This window comes from Miniopterus natalensis, chromosome 1 (assembly GCF_054644295.1).
Source record: "Miniopterus natalensis isolate mMinNat1 chromosome 1, mMinNat1.hap1, whole genome shotgun sequence".
NCBI lineage: Eukaryota > Metazoa > Chordata > Mammalia > Chiroptera > Miniopteridae > Miniopterus > Miniopterus natalensis.
The window spans coordinates 59,867,296-59,882,667 of NC_142081.1; the positions used below are offsets into that span (position 1 = coordinate 59,867,296).

At 49.4% G+C, this 15,372-nt stretch overlaps 1 protein-coding gene across 2 annotated transcripts; it reads right to left on the reverse strand.

Annotated features, from left to right (window-relative positions):
* Positions 1-537: 537 nt before the first annotated feature.
* IVD (isovaleryl-CoA dehydrogenase) lies at positions 538-10,815 on the reverse strand. 2 transcript variants are annotated; one of them, XM_016220438.2, is made up of 12 exons: positions 10,635-10,815; positions 9,524-9,613; positions 9,242-9,293; positions 7,233-7,402; positions 6,689-6,782; positions 6,347-6,483; positions 4,943-5,039; positions 3,631-3,724; positions 3,050-3,131; positions 2,417-2,521; positions 2,237-2,309; positions 538-1,576 (listed from the first exon to the last, which is right to left on the reverse strand). In XM_016220438.2, the coding sequence occupies exons 1-12, from the start codon at positions 10,788-10,790 to the stop codon at positions 1,443-1,445; spliced, it is 1,284 nt and encodes a 427-aa protein (XP_016075924.2). In that variant the 5' UTR covers positions 10,791-10,815; the 3' UTR covers positions 538-1,442. The 2 variants fall into 2 exon arrangements, with proteins under 2 accessions (XP_016075924.2, XP_016075923.2); XM_016220437.2 differs by having other exon boundaries at positions 3,631-3,727.
* Positions 10,816-15,372: the final 4,557 nt, after the last annotated feature.

Here is a 15,372-nt window from a genome sequence, read left to right on the forward strand (position 1 = left end):
CAGCACTTGGCTATAGGCCAAGACTAAAAATTAAGAGGCATCGCTGGGCTAAGAGCCAGGAAAACCAGTTGTTTTAGGGAACTTACTTAGATGGAATGGAACCACCCAAACCTGTTCCTCTCTATGCTCTAGCCAGGCAGCTGTGCAGTGGGGCCCCAGGATGGCATTTTCAGAATCCCCATTTCTGCTGCTCTGGATTCTAGATTTCCTATTTTGACCTTGGGAAAATCAAACTGTCTTGATCTTTTAAAACACATGGGGATAGTTTCCAAAAATTTATGAACTTCCTTCTAGCTCTAACACTCTCACCACTATGGACTTCCAACTTCTTTTTAAAAATTTCTGGAGATCTGGAAAAGGGAGGCTGAGACCTTTTCTCTCCTAAGGGCTGATTCCACCACCATGTCCCCCTTTCACAAATGAGCAGACTGGAGGGCAGGAGCAGGACCTGGACCAGTCACTCTCCATGGGGCTAGAGCCAGACAGGAGGCAAGTCAATTGCCTCTCCCCAAAAACACCAGTGTAGACGCAGACAGGTCTGATTCATAATATGTTTAATACAAAATGGCAGCAGCCACTGTGCAGTTGTAACAGAATTAGCCATAAGGTGTCCAGAGAAATGTATGCAGGCAGCCTTGGCTGGAGTTGAGCCAGTCCACACAGGCCCGCTGCCCAGTCAGCTGTGGGCTGTCACATGGCCAGGATGACGGTGGTGGTGGTGGCACAGCAGTGCTGAAGGGCTCAGAGGTGCTCAGAAGCCAATGTCAAACTAATCCTTTACAATCATGCTGACCTTTGCCCCACTGTAGCCTAGATAGCACAGGTTCTGAGATGCCTATCCACAGAGCTCCACCCCAGAATGGTGGGATTTCAGCCCTAAAGAATGAAGCCCCTGGAGGAACACAGGGGCTGTGCAGAGTGGGTGCCTGCTCACAAGATACTGGGTGCTGATGCCTCTAAAAATCAGCACAAACAAGGGCTAGGTTTCGGTGTTTTTTTTTTTGCTGGAAGAGGCTACCACGTTCAAGTAATTAAGTAGAGGCTCACCCTGCCAGAGGCTCAGCCAAGAAAAAGAGGTGACTGCCTGTCTGGCCCCACGTGACCACCCTGGGAGGTGGGTGCATCAGGATTGGAAATTAGAGAGCGAGGGCACAGGGTCACTGAAGCCCATCCCAACAGCCTTACAAAAGCCATCATGCTTCCTGCCAAGTCCATTTTAAGCCATTGAATGCTTTTCCTAGGCTGGTTGGTGTGGCTGGCCTGACTCTGAGGCCACTGCTTGGCAGCCATTGTAGAGAACTCAACCTCACACAGAGGCCAGAGGGCTGATGCAAGGAAGGGCAGCCAAGCAGCAGAACTTGCTTCAGGCAGGGGAGGACAGCTGCCACACCTCTACTTTCAAAGGCCTCTAGGTACTGAGAAATGGAGTGAAGGTCTTGGGGTTAGTGGAAGTCCATGTTGAAGGCTCTGCCAATGATCAGCCGCCTCACCTCACTGGTCCCACCGCCAATCTCATACAGCTTGGCATCTCGCAGAAAGCGGCCCATGGGAAAGTCATTGATGTAGCCATTGCCACCTGTAGTCAGGATTTGGGCAGAGAAGAAAGGACAACAGGAAAAGCAGTGGGCAAAGCAAGAGAAGTAAACAGAAGGCCAAGGATACGGAAACAGGCCAGAGGAAGTGACTGATCAAAGAGAACCAGCAAAAGGTGGTGAGAGGGCGGGTTATGGGGAATACCTTACTTGGGAGGGCAGTGGACATGAGGCTGGAAGGCCCCCATGGTGCAGAGGATAGCAGGAAGGAGGGGGAGGACCACTGGCAAACATGCAGAAGAGGAACAAGGAGACACTGCACAGCACTCTGGGTGCCAGGCCCAGAGAAGCCAAGTAATTTGCACAAGTCACAAAGCTGGTGAGTGGTAAAGGCAGGATTTAAACCTAGGCCATCTGGCTCCAGTCTGTGCTCTTAACCACTGTGCAGCTTTGAAACAAGGCTGTCCCACCTCTGAGGCATCTCTCTCCACCGTCCAGTGTCCACAGGACTAGGTGAGGAAGATGTGAGGGAGGCATTGCTGCCTCCAGCAGTTTTCTCATTTGCTTTTCCATGTTCTCCTAGTAACTGGGGAAGAAGCAGCCTAACAGCGCCAGCTCAGCTGCAGCTAGCTGAAGCTCAGAGTGAGGGGTGAACAGAAAACCTCTTGGAAACAGGCAAGCCCTGGGGGGGTGGGGGCACTCACCTAAACACTGAATGCCATCCAGGGCTACCTTTGTGGCACACTCAGCTGTGTAAAGAATCACACCCGCGCAGTCCTGTGGGAGGAGGTCCCACGTCAGCAGAGCCCAGTCATGGCCATGCAGAGAGCCAGAGAGTGAGTCCCAGTAACCCGCCTACTGCCTCCTTTTGGGCTGGCCCTTACCTTGGGGGTGCAGTGGCCCTCATCACAGGCCTTGGCGACATTGTAGACGTACTGCCGACATGCCATAAGGCGGGTGTACATGTCAGCCATCTTCCCCTGCATCAACTGGACACAAAGGGAGATCACAAGTCAACTTTCCTCTCAGACACTCTCCCTAGTTACCAAAAGCAGATAAGTAGTAGCAACGTGACAGCCAGAATGGGGACATCAGGGCACAGAGAGCAGATAGGACTTGCCTAGGATGAGAGAGATGGTAGAGGGCTGCTGCTGCACCTGGAGATGGCCCTCCACCCACCACCCTCATTAACATCCTGCAGTGTCTTCAGACCAGAAAGTGTGACTGGAAATGCTGCTCCCTTTCCCCCATGCCTCCCCAAACCTGCACGCCTCACCCTCCAGCCTTATAATGCTTAGTTCATTCATCTCAAACAGGAAGTGAGGAGACATGTGATGAACTTCCTGACAACTTCCAAAGCCAGGTAGCATGCTGAAGAAGCCTGCATCCCAAACATTCAAACTCATTCTGCTGGGGAAGGTTGGTAAATGCCCATAGCACACGCCCCCATGCCCTCATTTGTTAAAGAAAACTTGAACCCAATAAAAGAGCATATTTCAACAAAGCATTCTATTCACCTGGAAGTGGCCAATCTTCTGGCCAAAGGCTTCCCTCATATGCAGATAGGGAATGGTGTGGTCCAGGACAGCTTGCATGATCCTGTGGAAAGGAGAAAGACATGGGTGGTGCTTCACTGTCTCCCCTGCTGCCAGCTGGGGGGGGGGGCAACATGCCAACGTGAAAAGGCCTGGGGGGGACAGTTCAGCGAGACAAGGAGCTGGAGTTCTAGGGAGGAGAGAAGGAGAACAGGGACACTTGTCTCCCCAGCTCAGTCACTGAGGACTTGTGCCCCCGCCCCCTCCCTGACCAGACAGAGTGGCAAGACTCCTGCGCAGTGGGGCCTTAGAACCTGGGTGTCCTGTTTCACATCCTGAGTAACTACGTGGTATTGCTCCTCAGGCCTTTTGTCTTTCAAAGAATGATCTTTCCCTTCAGTGTGAAGAAATTATACCTGGAAGGTTCTTTTTATTCCCAGGAAAGAGAGTACATTGGCGTGGAGGCAGCTCCCCTTGTTCCACAAGGGGAAGGCTGCAGCTGCTGTTTGCCAGGGAGGCTAAAAGCCCAGCTCCCCCACCCCCACCCTGAGCCTCACACTCACCCAAGGGGCCCACCAGCCAGCACCAGCCGCTCCAGGTCCAGCCCACTCATCAGCACGTAGACGCCCTTACTTAGATGGCCCAAGATGTTGTCAGCTGCTGGGAAAAGTGCTGGTCAGAGGGAAGAGGGCTGTCCACAGACTCCTCATTTTTATAAAAGCTGCTAGGTTTGGTACCAAGGCTCTCATACAAGGCACTAAAATATGTCACCTGACCTTCAACTAGGGTGGTTCTGGGTGAGAGAACAGGTTGGAGTTTACTACTTCCAGTCAGAAGTAGAGCTTGCTAGACAGACACCCCCACCCCTCCATACACACACCATCCACAAGATCAGACACAAAGGCCCAAAGGCTCAATCCTTAGGTCTCCTCCTCTGCTGCCTTGGATCGGATATAAGAAAGGCTAATTTGGTCTAGAAGTCATCAAAACCCTTCCTAGTATTTTTACACCTGTGTCCATAATTACTCTCCCTCAGGTTGAGCCTTGCCCTGGTCCAATATTACCCGTCCCCTCCCCTCCAAGGGTGGTCCATGGAAGAGTCATTGTTCAGGAGATGGGCAATTCAATACTAGTGACAGAAACTGCTAAGCACCTCTCCACCCAGAAGCAGGACCTTGGATGACTTTGGAGTGTTTTCCTGCTTACAAAGGAGGATTTGCACTGATCCCCCACTCCCTTGATGCTCTTCGTAACCAAAGCACACTTTTCTCAGGTGGTGGATCATGGGGGCGAGGGGTGGTCCATGACTGAGGTGCAGAGCAAACCTAGTCCGTGATCAAATCTATGTCCTTGGTCTCATTAGCACATGAAGGGTGTGTTGGCTCTCCCACAGTGTCACATTTTCAGTTACACTTCAGGGGAGAAAATACTCAAACTGAAATGCCTTCCCTTCGTTGAGTCTGGCTTCCATCAGTGTATTTGAGTGGTTTTTAAACATTGTTAATGAATATCTCACACAGGATGTACAGGGAAATATACAAATAAGGATGTCTGAAGGACATTAGTGGGCAAGAGATCTTATCTTTCTATTCCAGATACTGGAATCCAACCCTAGACACAGTGTGCTATCCACATAGGAAACACCACCTTTCACTGCAGCCACAGTCAGGCATACAGGGCAAACAGCTGCCCAACAGCCCCAGAGTCCCACACATATGGGTCAGTGGGCAAGTGGGCAAGTACAGCAGTGGGCAGGCCCACCATCTAGCCACAAATCATTGGTAAGCTAAGAATGGGGAGGCTCTCTAACCCAGAGATGGACTTTCTCAACTTATGAACGGGTCAGGACAGGGGCTAACCCTTTCTCGGACTCACCAGGAACCTTGCAGTCTTCAAAGATTAGCTCACAGGTGTTAGAACCCCTCATTCCCAGTTTGTCCAGCTTCTGGGAGGTGCTGAAGCCAGGCATGCTCTTTATGGAAACAAAAGGTGGCCTTGATTATAGATCAGGCCGCAAGGAGGTCTAGTAAAGGGAAGACGCCTGCAAAATACCCACCTTCCCATCAAATCCCAGTACTCCCACGGCACATCAGTATTCTACTTCCAGGAGCCCCACCCTCTACACAACTGCTCCACTCCTGGAAGCTCCAGCCCTAACACCCCACCCAGACCTTAGCCTTCTCTGCTGCTAGCTTGCATTCTCCCCACTTCTCACAGGGGAACTTCTTTCTCAAAAGCCTGATGCCTGGGGCCGTCCTGACCCTTCCTGGCTTTGTTTCCTTTCCTCAGGGAAATCATTTCCAAGACATTCTCACCAGCCCATTCATTTCCTTTGGCCCTTTGTTCCTCTGCCATTTGTACCTAATTGAATCCCAGCCGGGATCAATTTAACTACCTACCTGCTTTGACCTGGACTGATCAGATGCAGTGTGCATTGGCAAGCGCCCAGAGTGAAAGTCTGGTTTCCCTCACCTCCTGGCTGATGAGAGCAATGTTGCATAACCTTGAGATTTCTAATCTTAGCCAGGCCCTTTGGGCTACTCTTGTTCCCCAATCCTAGTCAGCTACTTTCCCCTCTTCCTAGGAAGGATATTGCAAACCTTTATGACACTAATTCATGAAGTTGTCTACCAACTCACTCACCTCGGTCGTCCTCAGCCCTCACAGTGCCCTGGCCTTCCACCTCAAGGTCACCAGGCAGATCTTCCTCCCCCATCACCTGTAACCAGCCTCCCTCAACTCTCCACTGTGTTTTGTTCACTTGCTCAGACACATTTCAAGGTCTCCTTCTCCTATTTTCCTTTCTCTTTACCAAAAAATTTGCTCAGCTCTCCCATTCTTAAAAACAAACTCAAACTCCCAACTTTTCATTCTAACTCCTGCTCTATCTCCCTCTTGCTTTTATTGTCAAGATTTGAAAGGTGCAATCTCCATTCATATTCCCACTCCCACTTCAGTCTTCCATAGCTGCTCTCAGCAGCCCCCTGATGACAACTTCATTGTCAAATCCAGTTGTCTCCTTTCAGTCCTCATCATCCTGGCCCTTTGGGTGGTCCAGCTCAGTGGCCAGCTCCATTGATCTCAGACTTGACCCATCTTCCATGGCCTCCACTTTTTCGCCACCCTCCTTTCAGTCTGCTCTTCTGCCTCACCCTCACCCCAGGGAGCCTTGACAGAGCACACAGGATTGATCATGTTTGCCATCAGCTGAAGGGATCTATCTCTGGCACCACTGTCAGGAGACAAAGGCCTCCCACCGTCCACTCCCCCTTTACTCACCTTCTCCACGATGAAGGCTGTGATGCCCCGAGAAGCTGGTACAGCAGCCGGGTCTGTCTTGGCATAGACGATAAGGACATCGGCATCTGGGCCATTGGTGATCCAGAATTTGTTGCCATTCAGGACGTAGTAATCTCCTAAGAACAGGAATTTGGCTACTTAACACCAGCCATGTTGGCCTGTCTCAGCCAGTCAGCCCACAAACCTAGTGCTAAGCAGAAAGCTGCCCAGCTGGAAACAGTTCTAGAAACCTAGCAGAGGCCAACCTCAATTATTGCTCCCTAACCCTGAGCAGGTCTGTCCCTCTGTCCCTTTCAACTCCCAAGTCAATAGAGGACTCACCTTTCTTTTCTGCTTTTAGCTTCATAGAGACAACATCAGAGCCAGCATTGGGCTCACTCATGGCCAGGGCTCCAATATACTCACCACTGATCAGCTGCAAGGAAAAACCCAAAAGGCCTGGTTATGACTTCAGAAATATCTATAGGAATATCTACTTACTGCCTATTCACATGACACTGCTTCAAACTTCTAAGACCAGGGTATTGGTAAGTCTTACAAGAGAAGCCCAGTATCTATAAGTCTGAAAAAAACCTCTCCTTTTCTTAGTCCCTTTGCACAGGAAGCAAGTCCTAGTCTTCAGTTTCTGAAAGTGCTCTCTACAGATGTTGTCCAGTGATGAACTCAGGAGGTCTGGCCCTATTTTTAATTTTTTTGACTGAAGTATTTGAAAGCAAACACCTGACCTCTTCCTAACCATATCTGGTTCAGGGCAGTGGGCTACAGAAAGCAAGTCTGCCTGGCCCTTGCCAACAGGGGAGGGTGCCTCGTGGTTGGTGGTTGCACTGTGAGATCAGCGTGTGTTTCTCCATTCCCATTTCCTCACCTTGGGGAGGTATTTCTCCTTCTGGGCCTCATTTCCATTGCGCATAATTTGATTGATGCAGAGGTTGGAGTGGGCACCATAACTGAGTCCCACGGCTCCAGACACTCGGGATATCTCCTCCATCACCAGCACATGTTCCAGGTAGCCCAGGCCAGAGCCGCCATACTGGGCTGGGAGTGGAGGTTGTTCAGGGGAACAGAAAAGGCAGCCCAGATTAAACCAGGACATTGACAGGAACCTAACATTTATAGATAGCAGAAAAATACCTTGGTAGCACCTATTCCAAGTTCCTGCTGACAAAGTCAACAGGTTGATGCCATGGAATTTACTTACAAACACACAGAACCAGCTATGTCTGCTGCCTCTGTCAGCTGAGGGGGTTCAGAAAACAGTCATTGCAACTCCCACTTTATCCCAGACAGACCTCTTAATGAGGACAAGAGAACCTGAAGTGCAGAAGCGGATGAATGAAGAAAGAAAAAGGGCAATAAACAAGAGGGGAGATTAAAGCAGTAAGAACAGATACAAAGCAAAGGATGTGTGTATAAAAGGCCTACGGTGAGATTTTCATAGCATAGGTTTGGACCTAAAGAAACAGGCTATCAAATCAACACACTGTGCACATTAAACTTACATAATGTTACATGTCAGTTATATCTCAATGAAAAAAGTTAAAAAAAAAAAGAGAGAAAAGGAAAAAAGCAAGATTAGTAACAGGGAACAGGAGAACCATAGCCTGAGAGAAAATCTGGTGGGCAGTGCAGCAGAAGGTGGGAGAGATGCTGGTAGGGAATTTCAGAACTCCTCATAAAAATGTGCCTTGTCCTTGGCAGTAGATCTAGAATCAAAGTGGCTGGGTCATCTGGTACCAACTGCTGCCCTGCTGTTTGGGTAAACCCTGGTGAGATCCTCTGCACATGTTCACTCTGATCAAGAAGTCAGGCTCATCCTAGACTCTCTGGAAAGGCTGGCCCTCCCCCTGCAATTCCAGGAAGGAAAGCCCACAGGTGGTGACACTGGAAACCAGGACAACCATGTAGAAAGCAGAACTCATATCTGGCATTCTTTTCAAGGTTCTGATTTGTAACTACCTCTTTCTACCATCTGATTCAGAAGCATATTCTTTTGGGGGGTTCATAAACCCATAAGACACAGTGGAAGAAAGAGTCTTGTTTGGAAGTTCCCGGTGGCCTTCCCTCTACTATTTTCCATTAAGGTGGTCTAAATTAATTTTTAAGTGGTTTCATTTTATCATTACTCATGATGTAACTTTCTATGACCAGCTCAAATCCAAGAACTGCCTCTAAGTAGTAAGGGGAAGATGTAAGGAGAAGTATATTGTGTTCCACCTCTATTCCAATGCCCAGTGAATATAAGCTGAAGCAGGGTGTGCCAACCAGGCTTTGGCTGGTAAGGCCATAGGTTCATCTATTTACTGGCACAGCAAGCAAAGCTGGGCCTCGCCTTCAAAGGCCAACATCCAAATCAGAGCCCATCAGCTCCGTGCCCTTTAATCCTAGAAACAAGTAGTAAGTCCCAGAGGGGGACATAGGCCAGGCCCAGGAACAGTGTACTGAACATATATCATCTGGCCACCTCATGCGGAGGCTCAGATAGGCATCCCTCTCCTACATACCACCATTGGTTCCTAAATGAGCCCAGGACCATGCTGTGTGCCTAGATGCTATTGGTAGGATAGAACTCAGGGAATGGACTGAAGTACTAAGCTGCCAAAATCACCTGGGGGAGCTTATTAAGCATGTAGACTTCAAGAGTCCAAGTGATCCTGATCTAAGTGAACCACACTGGCCTAATCTCTTTGCCTTCTCAATGTCACTGCCTAAAAAAACAGAAGGGCTGACAGTCAATGGGTGCCTTGCCAGAACCAAGGGGGAGGAAGTTCTAGGTTTCTTTGGGTATAATCTTTTCACTCTTTTTCTGCTTCTTTTGGGACTGGTGTTAAAGGGCATGCAAGAGAAGTTCTCTTTAGGGAATGAGAGTATACTCACCAGAAGCTGTGATGCCCAGGACTCCCAGGTTTCCCAGCTGCTTCCAAAATTCCTGCCAACAGAATGGAGTGAGCACAGTGAGTTGTAAGAAGGTCGCCAGTCACAGGTGCCTGGATACCTGGAACAATGAAACCCAAATGCTTCACAAAAAGTGGCTGCATTTTTAAGGAGGTTTCATTCACCAGAAGACTACATGAGCTCTTTTAGGCTGCAGTGTAACTGCCAGCTCATCCCAGCTCCCAGACTGCCCCCTGCCCCCTCAGCGTGGGCCTCAAGACTCACTCGAAGGTTCTTGAATTCATTGCTTCGATCAATCTCATGGGCCTGGGGGGCTAGGTGCTCCTGAAGGAACTTAGCCATGGTCTGACGAAGCTAGAGGAAGAGAGGTGGACAGATGCTCTTAAACAGTACATTATTGCCACTGAAGATAGCATCTCCACTACTGAAGACACATTCAGGAAACAGGCCCCAAGACACCTCACCAAACAGAATCAGACTGAAACTTAGAGTTTGTGCTTCCTCAGAGATCATCTTTACCCCTTTTGGACCTGCATGAACCGACCCAAGCCAACCCTTCCAGCCTTCCCCAGTACCCACCCCCTTTTACTGTGCCCCCTTCAGTTCTAGGCGCCTGTCAGGCTCTTTTCTGCCTTTTGTCTAAAAGGGGTTACTCAAAGAGATTAGAAATTCCTCTTGGCAAGAAAGTTTGAGAACTAGAACTAGAACCGATTTCTGGTTCTCCGCGGTGATTTAAAGCTCTGCCCGTTGTCTGTAAACCCAAATAGACTTTGGAATTCCCAGGGGTACTGGCACCTGCTCCCAATTGCCACAGGAAAATCGCCTGCGGGGGATGGGGGGAGGCGGGGGCAACTGTGCCCAAGTGCACAGTCTCCTCCCTCTTGGAACGGTTACAGTTCAGCTCCTTTCCTAATGAGGTCTTTCAAGTATTTTTTAAAATCCTCACTCGAGGATATTTTTTCCATTGCTTTTCCGAGGGTGGGAGGGAGAGAGGGAGAGAGGAACAACACGGATGTGAGACACACTCTGTGGTATGGGATTACTGCATTTCAAAACCCAGAGGTGTGGATTTGGAAAAGATTTATTAGGAATAGCGGTGAACCTGTTTGAGAACCACAGCCCTGGCGTCAGGTGTAAGCGGACTTCAGACAGACCGAGGGTCCTTTTGCCACACACGGGTGGCCCCTCCCCAAACTCCACCAGAACACCATCGGTCTCCCAGGGGCTTCCTGTCCCACTCCTCATCTAACTCGCGCCGCCGGGCGCACGGCCGCTGCTGGGTGGCGGCTGGCAGCGGAGCGCGAGGCGACCGTGAAGCGGGGAGACGGGGGCAGGCGGGAGGCCTTGGGGCCGGGAAAAGGGCCAGGCTCCTTACCTGCTTCTGCTCTTCACTTAGCCCGTTGATCGCATCGTCCACCGCCAACAGCGAGTGGGCCCGCTGGGAAACGAGGCGGGCAAGCGGCGACAGCGGCGGCGTCCGCAGCCTCCAGCTCGTCGCTCGCGCGCCCCGAAGCCAAGCTGCGGTCGCCATCTCTGATTTCACCCGAGCCCGAGCTCGAGGGGAGGTGAACCCGCCCCACGGGCTCCACCAATCCCGGGCTTCGCTGCCCCCACCAATGGGCGAGGGGGATGGGTCTCCCGCAGCCTATCACTCTCCTCTACCGCTGAAGGGGGCGCGGCCCTCAACCGAGACCCGAGCTAATCAGCGGTGACCCCCGCCTGCCGCCACCGGGAGGCGGTGGGGAGCGCCCGGCGCGGCACCGCCCGCCTCAGCGCTAGGTTGGGTCTCCTTAAAGTAGAGTAGCAAGAAAAGTGGGTTCCTTTTCTGAGCGCAGGATATAGTATCTCCCCTGCCGGGAGGAGCAAGCGTTCAAACAGCTAAGGGGAAACTCCGCCAATGCCCAGTGTTTAGGAATAAATTGTTTTTTGTGGGTTTTTTTGTTTGTTTTAAATATATCTTTATTGATTTCAGAGAGAGGCAAGGAGAGGGGAGAGAGAGAGATAGAAACATCAGTGATGAGTCATTGATTGAGCCGGAAACCCGGGCATGTGCCCTGACCTGAAATCTCCTGGATCCTAGGTTGGCGCTCAGCCGCTGAGCCCCGCCCCCCCGGCAGGAGTAAATTGTTAAAACAAATCTGGGATAGCTCAGACTGGGAAAGCAGGCTCGCTCTAGTGTGCACTTAAAAAGCAAGGTGTTCCAAATCAAATACACAGAATGGGATACCTACAGCGTTTTAAAATATTAATAAGGGTGAAACAAGGAGAAAGGCGAGTCACAGGACTCCTTTCACCAGAGTGGAAACCTTTAGTTTAAAAAAATTTGGGATACAAAAATGGACATGAACGGGATTAAAACAAAGGTTTCAGTACAGCAAAAGGCGGAATGGGCGGAAGTGACTCCCTGTAGGTACACCAACATTAAAGGGCCCCAAGCAAGTCTTTTCTATTTACCCATCTTGGGAGAAGATTGGAAGGAAGTGATTACAAGGAGAGACCTGACCAGCAATTAGTTGGAGCCGCAATCAGGCTGGTTAAGTCAAGTTAAAGTCTGACAACAGGGCCAACGTCCCTTGGCTTGACTCTGTGCTAGTGACCTAAAGCCTTTTTACTTGAGTGAATAAAATGATCAGGAGACAGAAGAGAGAAGTTTCCAGGATTCCTTGATATGGGAATTTATGAACTGTGGTGAAGCCCTGGTCCCAGATCTCAATTGGTTAGAGCATCATCCCAGTATGCCAAAGTTTCGAGTTCAGTCCTCAGTCAGGATACAAACAAGAATCAATCAATTAAAAAAAAGAAGAATATAGATATGTAAGTGTGGCAGGCAGTTTGACAGACATGAGCAGAGCAAGGACGATGGGCCAGGTACAGGAGGTCACCAGAGTGAAAGCCCTGGGTGCCTAGTAAAGGACAACTGTAGAGTGGGACCTTGCCCCCAGGGGGACCTTTCCTCTCCAAACATATTGCTGGTCACTCAGTTTGGACCCCCTGACCTTTCTTCCCTAGAGATAACAATGTAGGCCTCAGTTGTATTTCAGCTCCAGGCCCAGAATAGCAGCAAAGCTAGCCACAGCTAATCTTAGGACCAGCTGTCCTGAATAATGACCCCCTGCCCTGGTGCAGAACAATCAATCATTGAAGACCACAACCCTGAAAGGACACACCTGGAAAACCGCTGAATATTCTATTAAGATCTTCCCCTGGGACCGCCCCTAAAATCTCCACCCTTAAAACCCTCAGGAAGGAAGACCAACCCGGCCATCACAATCTCCCTCCAGGGAGCACACTGGCACTTTTCCCTTCCCCTCCCAGGCCCTTCCTTAGAGGTGCCTTACCATTAGCTTCCTCCCAAGCTCCAAGGGCTCTTCCTTTGCTTCTGTAACTCCTGTCCTCAGCCCATTTCTTCTATGAATTACTTCTACCTCTGTGATTTTATAAATAAATGGTCTCTTACAGTTTGGGTCTTGGCTCTGAATTCTTTCCAAGCCAGAACTCAAGTACAGAGGTTGCTGAACCCATGTCCAGTCTGACCCCACAGGTCAGACACCTAGTGCTGTTCCTGCTACCTACAACATAAGGATTGATTAGATTATGGAAATTGGAATAGGCTTTATGGGAGAGAGCCAAGATGGCAGCAGATTGAGTGGAAGCTACACTGACACTCTCCTGGGACCAATCTGGATTTATAACTGAAACATAGAAAAACCATCCTGAAAACCAACTGAAGACTAGCTGGAGAGCACCCTCATAACCAAGATGTAGAAAAGAGACTGCATAGAGACTAGTAGCACGTGCGGAGGCCAGAGAGGCCTGGCTGGGCTCCCACAGGAGACAGCTGAAGGTGGGGAGGGATATCTCAACTGTAGGGGGTTCCCACTGAGGACTCTGGGGCCTAAACCCCAGGCTGGGCTTCCCAGCCAAAAGCACCAGAACTGAGAAAGGTGCCCACATAACATCTGGCTGTGAAAAGCAGCTAGGTTTCTGTCTGCCAGGGATAGGCAGCTAGAACTGCAGGCACCCTCTTAAAGAGCCAACACACAATGTTTCAAGTGCAGCCACTCACCTTGGGCTCCGGTGGAGGTGGAGTGGAGTAGACTGGAGCTGTGTGGGGAGAGTCTGAGATTGTGGGCTCTGGAGAGTGAGATCAGGGGACGCCCTTCTGGATTCCTCTGCTGAGTCATTCCCCCAGACGATGGAGGACATCTTTCTCTGCGGCTAATTTTTTTTTTTTTTTTAATATATCTTTATTGATTTCAGAGAGAGGAAAGGAGAGGGAGAGAGAGAGATAGAAACATCAATGATGAAAGAGTCATTGATCGAGCCCACAACCCGGGCATGTGCCCTGACCAGGAATCGAACCCTGATCACCTGGATCCCAGGTGGAGGCTCAATGGCTGAGCCACGCCCGGCCAGGCTCTGCTGCTAATTTTTGGCTTTTGCTTGAGGGGGAAGCAATTGCCCTACCCTGCTGGAAAGCCTCTCACCCTGCCCAGATGAGTTTGTACAGCCTAAGGCTGGTTAAGAGACTGATAACAACCAGCTGCTCCACCTTGAGGCTCATTAAGAGAATCAGATTAACCAGTCTGCAGGTGGAAGCAGACCTCAGGGTTCTTTGAGTCTTTGCCTGATCTGCTTCAGGACCCAGGCCTTAGAAAAGCAGACTTTGGTGTGCGTCTTGGTCCTGTCCAAATGCACCCAGCCCCAACAGTGGAGACCCCAAGCCTAGGGTTGTTAATAGCCCCAAACAGGGTACTCAGGGCCAGTCACAAACTGCATCTGACATTCACCTGTACCAGAGACCCTCCAAAAAGACTGAACCTGGCTGGACGTGGCTCAGCGGTTGAGCGTCGACCTAGGATCCAGGTGATCGGGGTTTGATTCCCGGTCAGGGCACATGCCCAGTCCGGGGCATGCAGGAGGGAGCCAATCAATTACTCTCTCATCATTGATTTTTTTTCTCTCTCTCTCCTTTCCTCTCTTTGAAATCAATAAAGATATATTTAAAAAACAACAACAAAAAGACTGAGAGTCCCTGGCAGACCTACCTAACACTTAAAAACAAACCCCAAAAAAGTAGCCAAAATGCGGAGGCCAAGAAACAAGTTCCAAATGAAAGAACAATAGAATTCTCCAGAAAATGAGCTAAATGAAATGGAGATAAGCAATCTCTCAGATATAGAGTTCAGAATACTGATTGTAAGGATGCTCAACAGCATGAAAAAAAGATATGGAAACTATAAAAAATGACCAGGCAGAAATGAAGACTGACATAGAAATAAAGAATACATTGGAAGGAATAAACAGCAGATTGGAGGAAGCTGAGGATCAGATCAGTGAATTAGAAGACAGGGTAGAAAAAAAATCACTCAGTCAGAGACCCCAAAACAAAAAAACATTTAAAAGCAGGAGGACAGTCTAAGGGAGCTGTGGGACAGCATGAAACATAACAATATTCATATTATAGGAATGCCAAAGGGGGTCGAAAGTAAGCAGGGGTTAGAGAACCTGTTTGATAAAATAATGGCAGAAAACTTCCCTAATCTGGTCAAGGAAAAAGTCACACAAGTTCAGGAGGCACCGAGTCCCAAGCAAGAAGAATCCAAAAAGGCCCATGCCCAGACACATCATAATTAAAATGCCAAGATGCCCGGCCGGGCGTGGCTCAGTGGTTAAGCGTCAACCTAGGATCCAGGCGATCGGGGTTCGATTCCTGGTCAGGGCACATGCCCGGTTGCAGGCTTGATCAATGACTCTCTCTTCAATGATGTTTCTCTCTCTCTCTCCCTCTCCTTTCCTTTCTCTGAAATCAATAAAGATATATTTAAAAAAAAAAAAAAGTGTTATAAAATACCAAGAATTTAAGAGAGAATCTTAAAGGAAGCTAGAGAAAACCAATCTGTTACCTACAAAGGAGCTCCCATAAGGCTGTCATCCGACTTCTCATCAGAAACTCTGCAGGCCAGAAGGGAATGGAGTGAACATTCAAGGTAATGCAAAACAAGGATCTGAAACCAAGACTACTCTATCCAGCAAGATTATCAATCAAGATAGATGGTGAAATAAAGAGCTTCCCAGAAAAAAAAAAAAAAAAAAAAAAAGAAAGGCCAAAA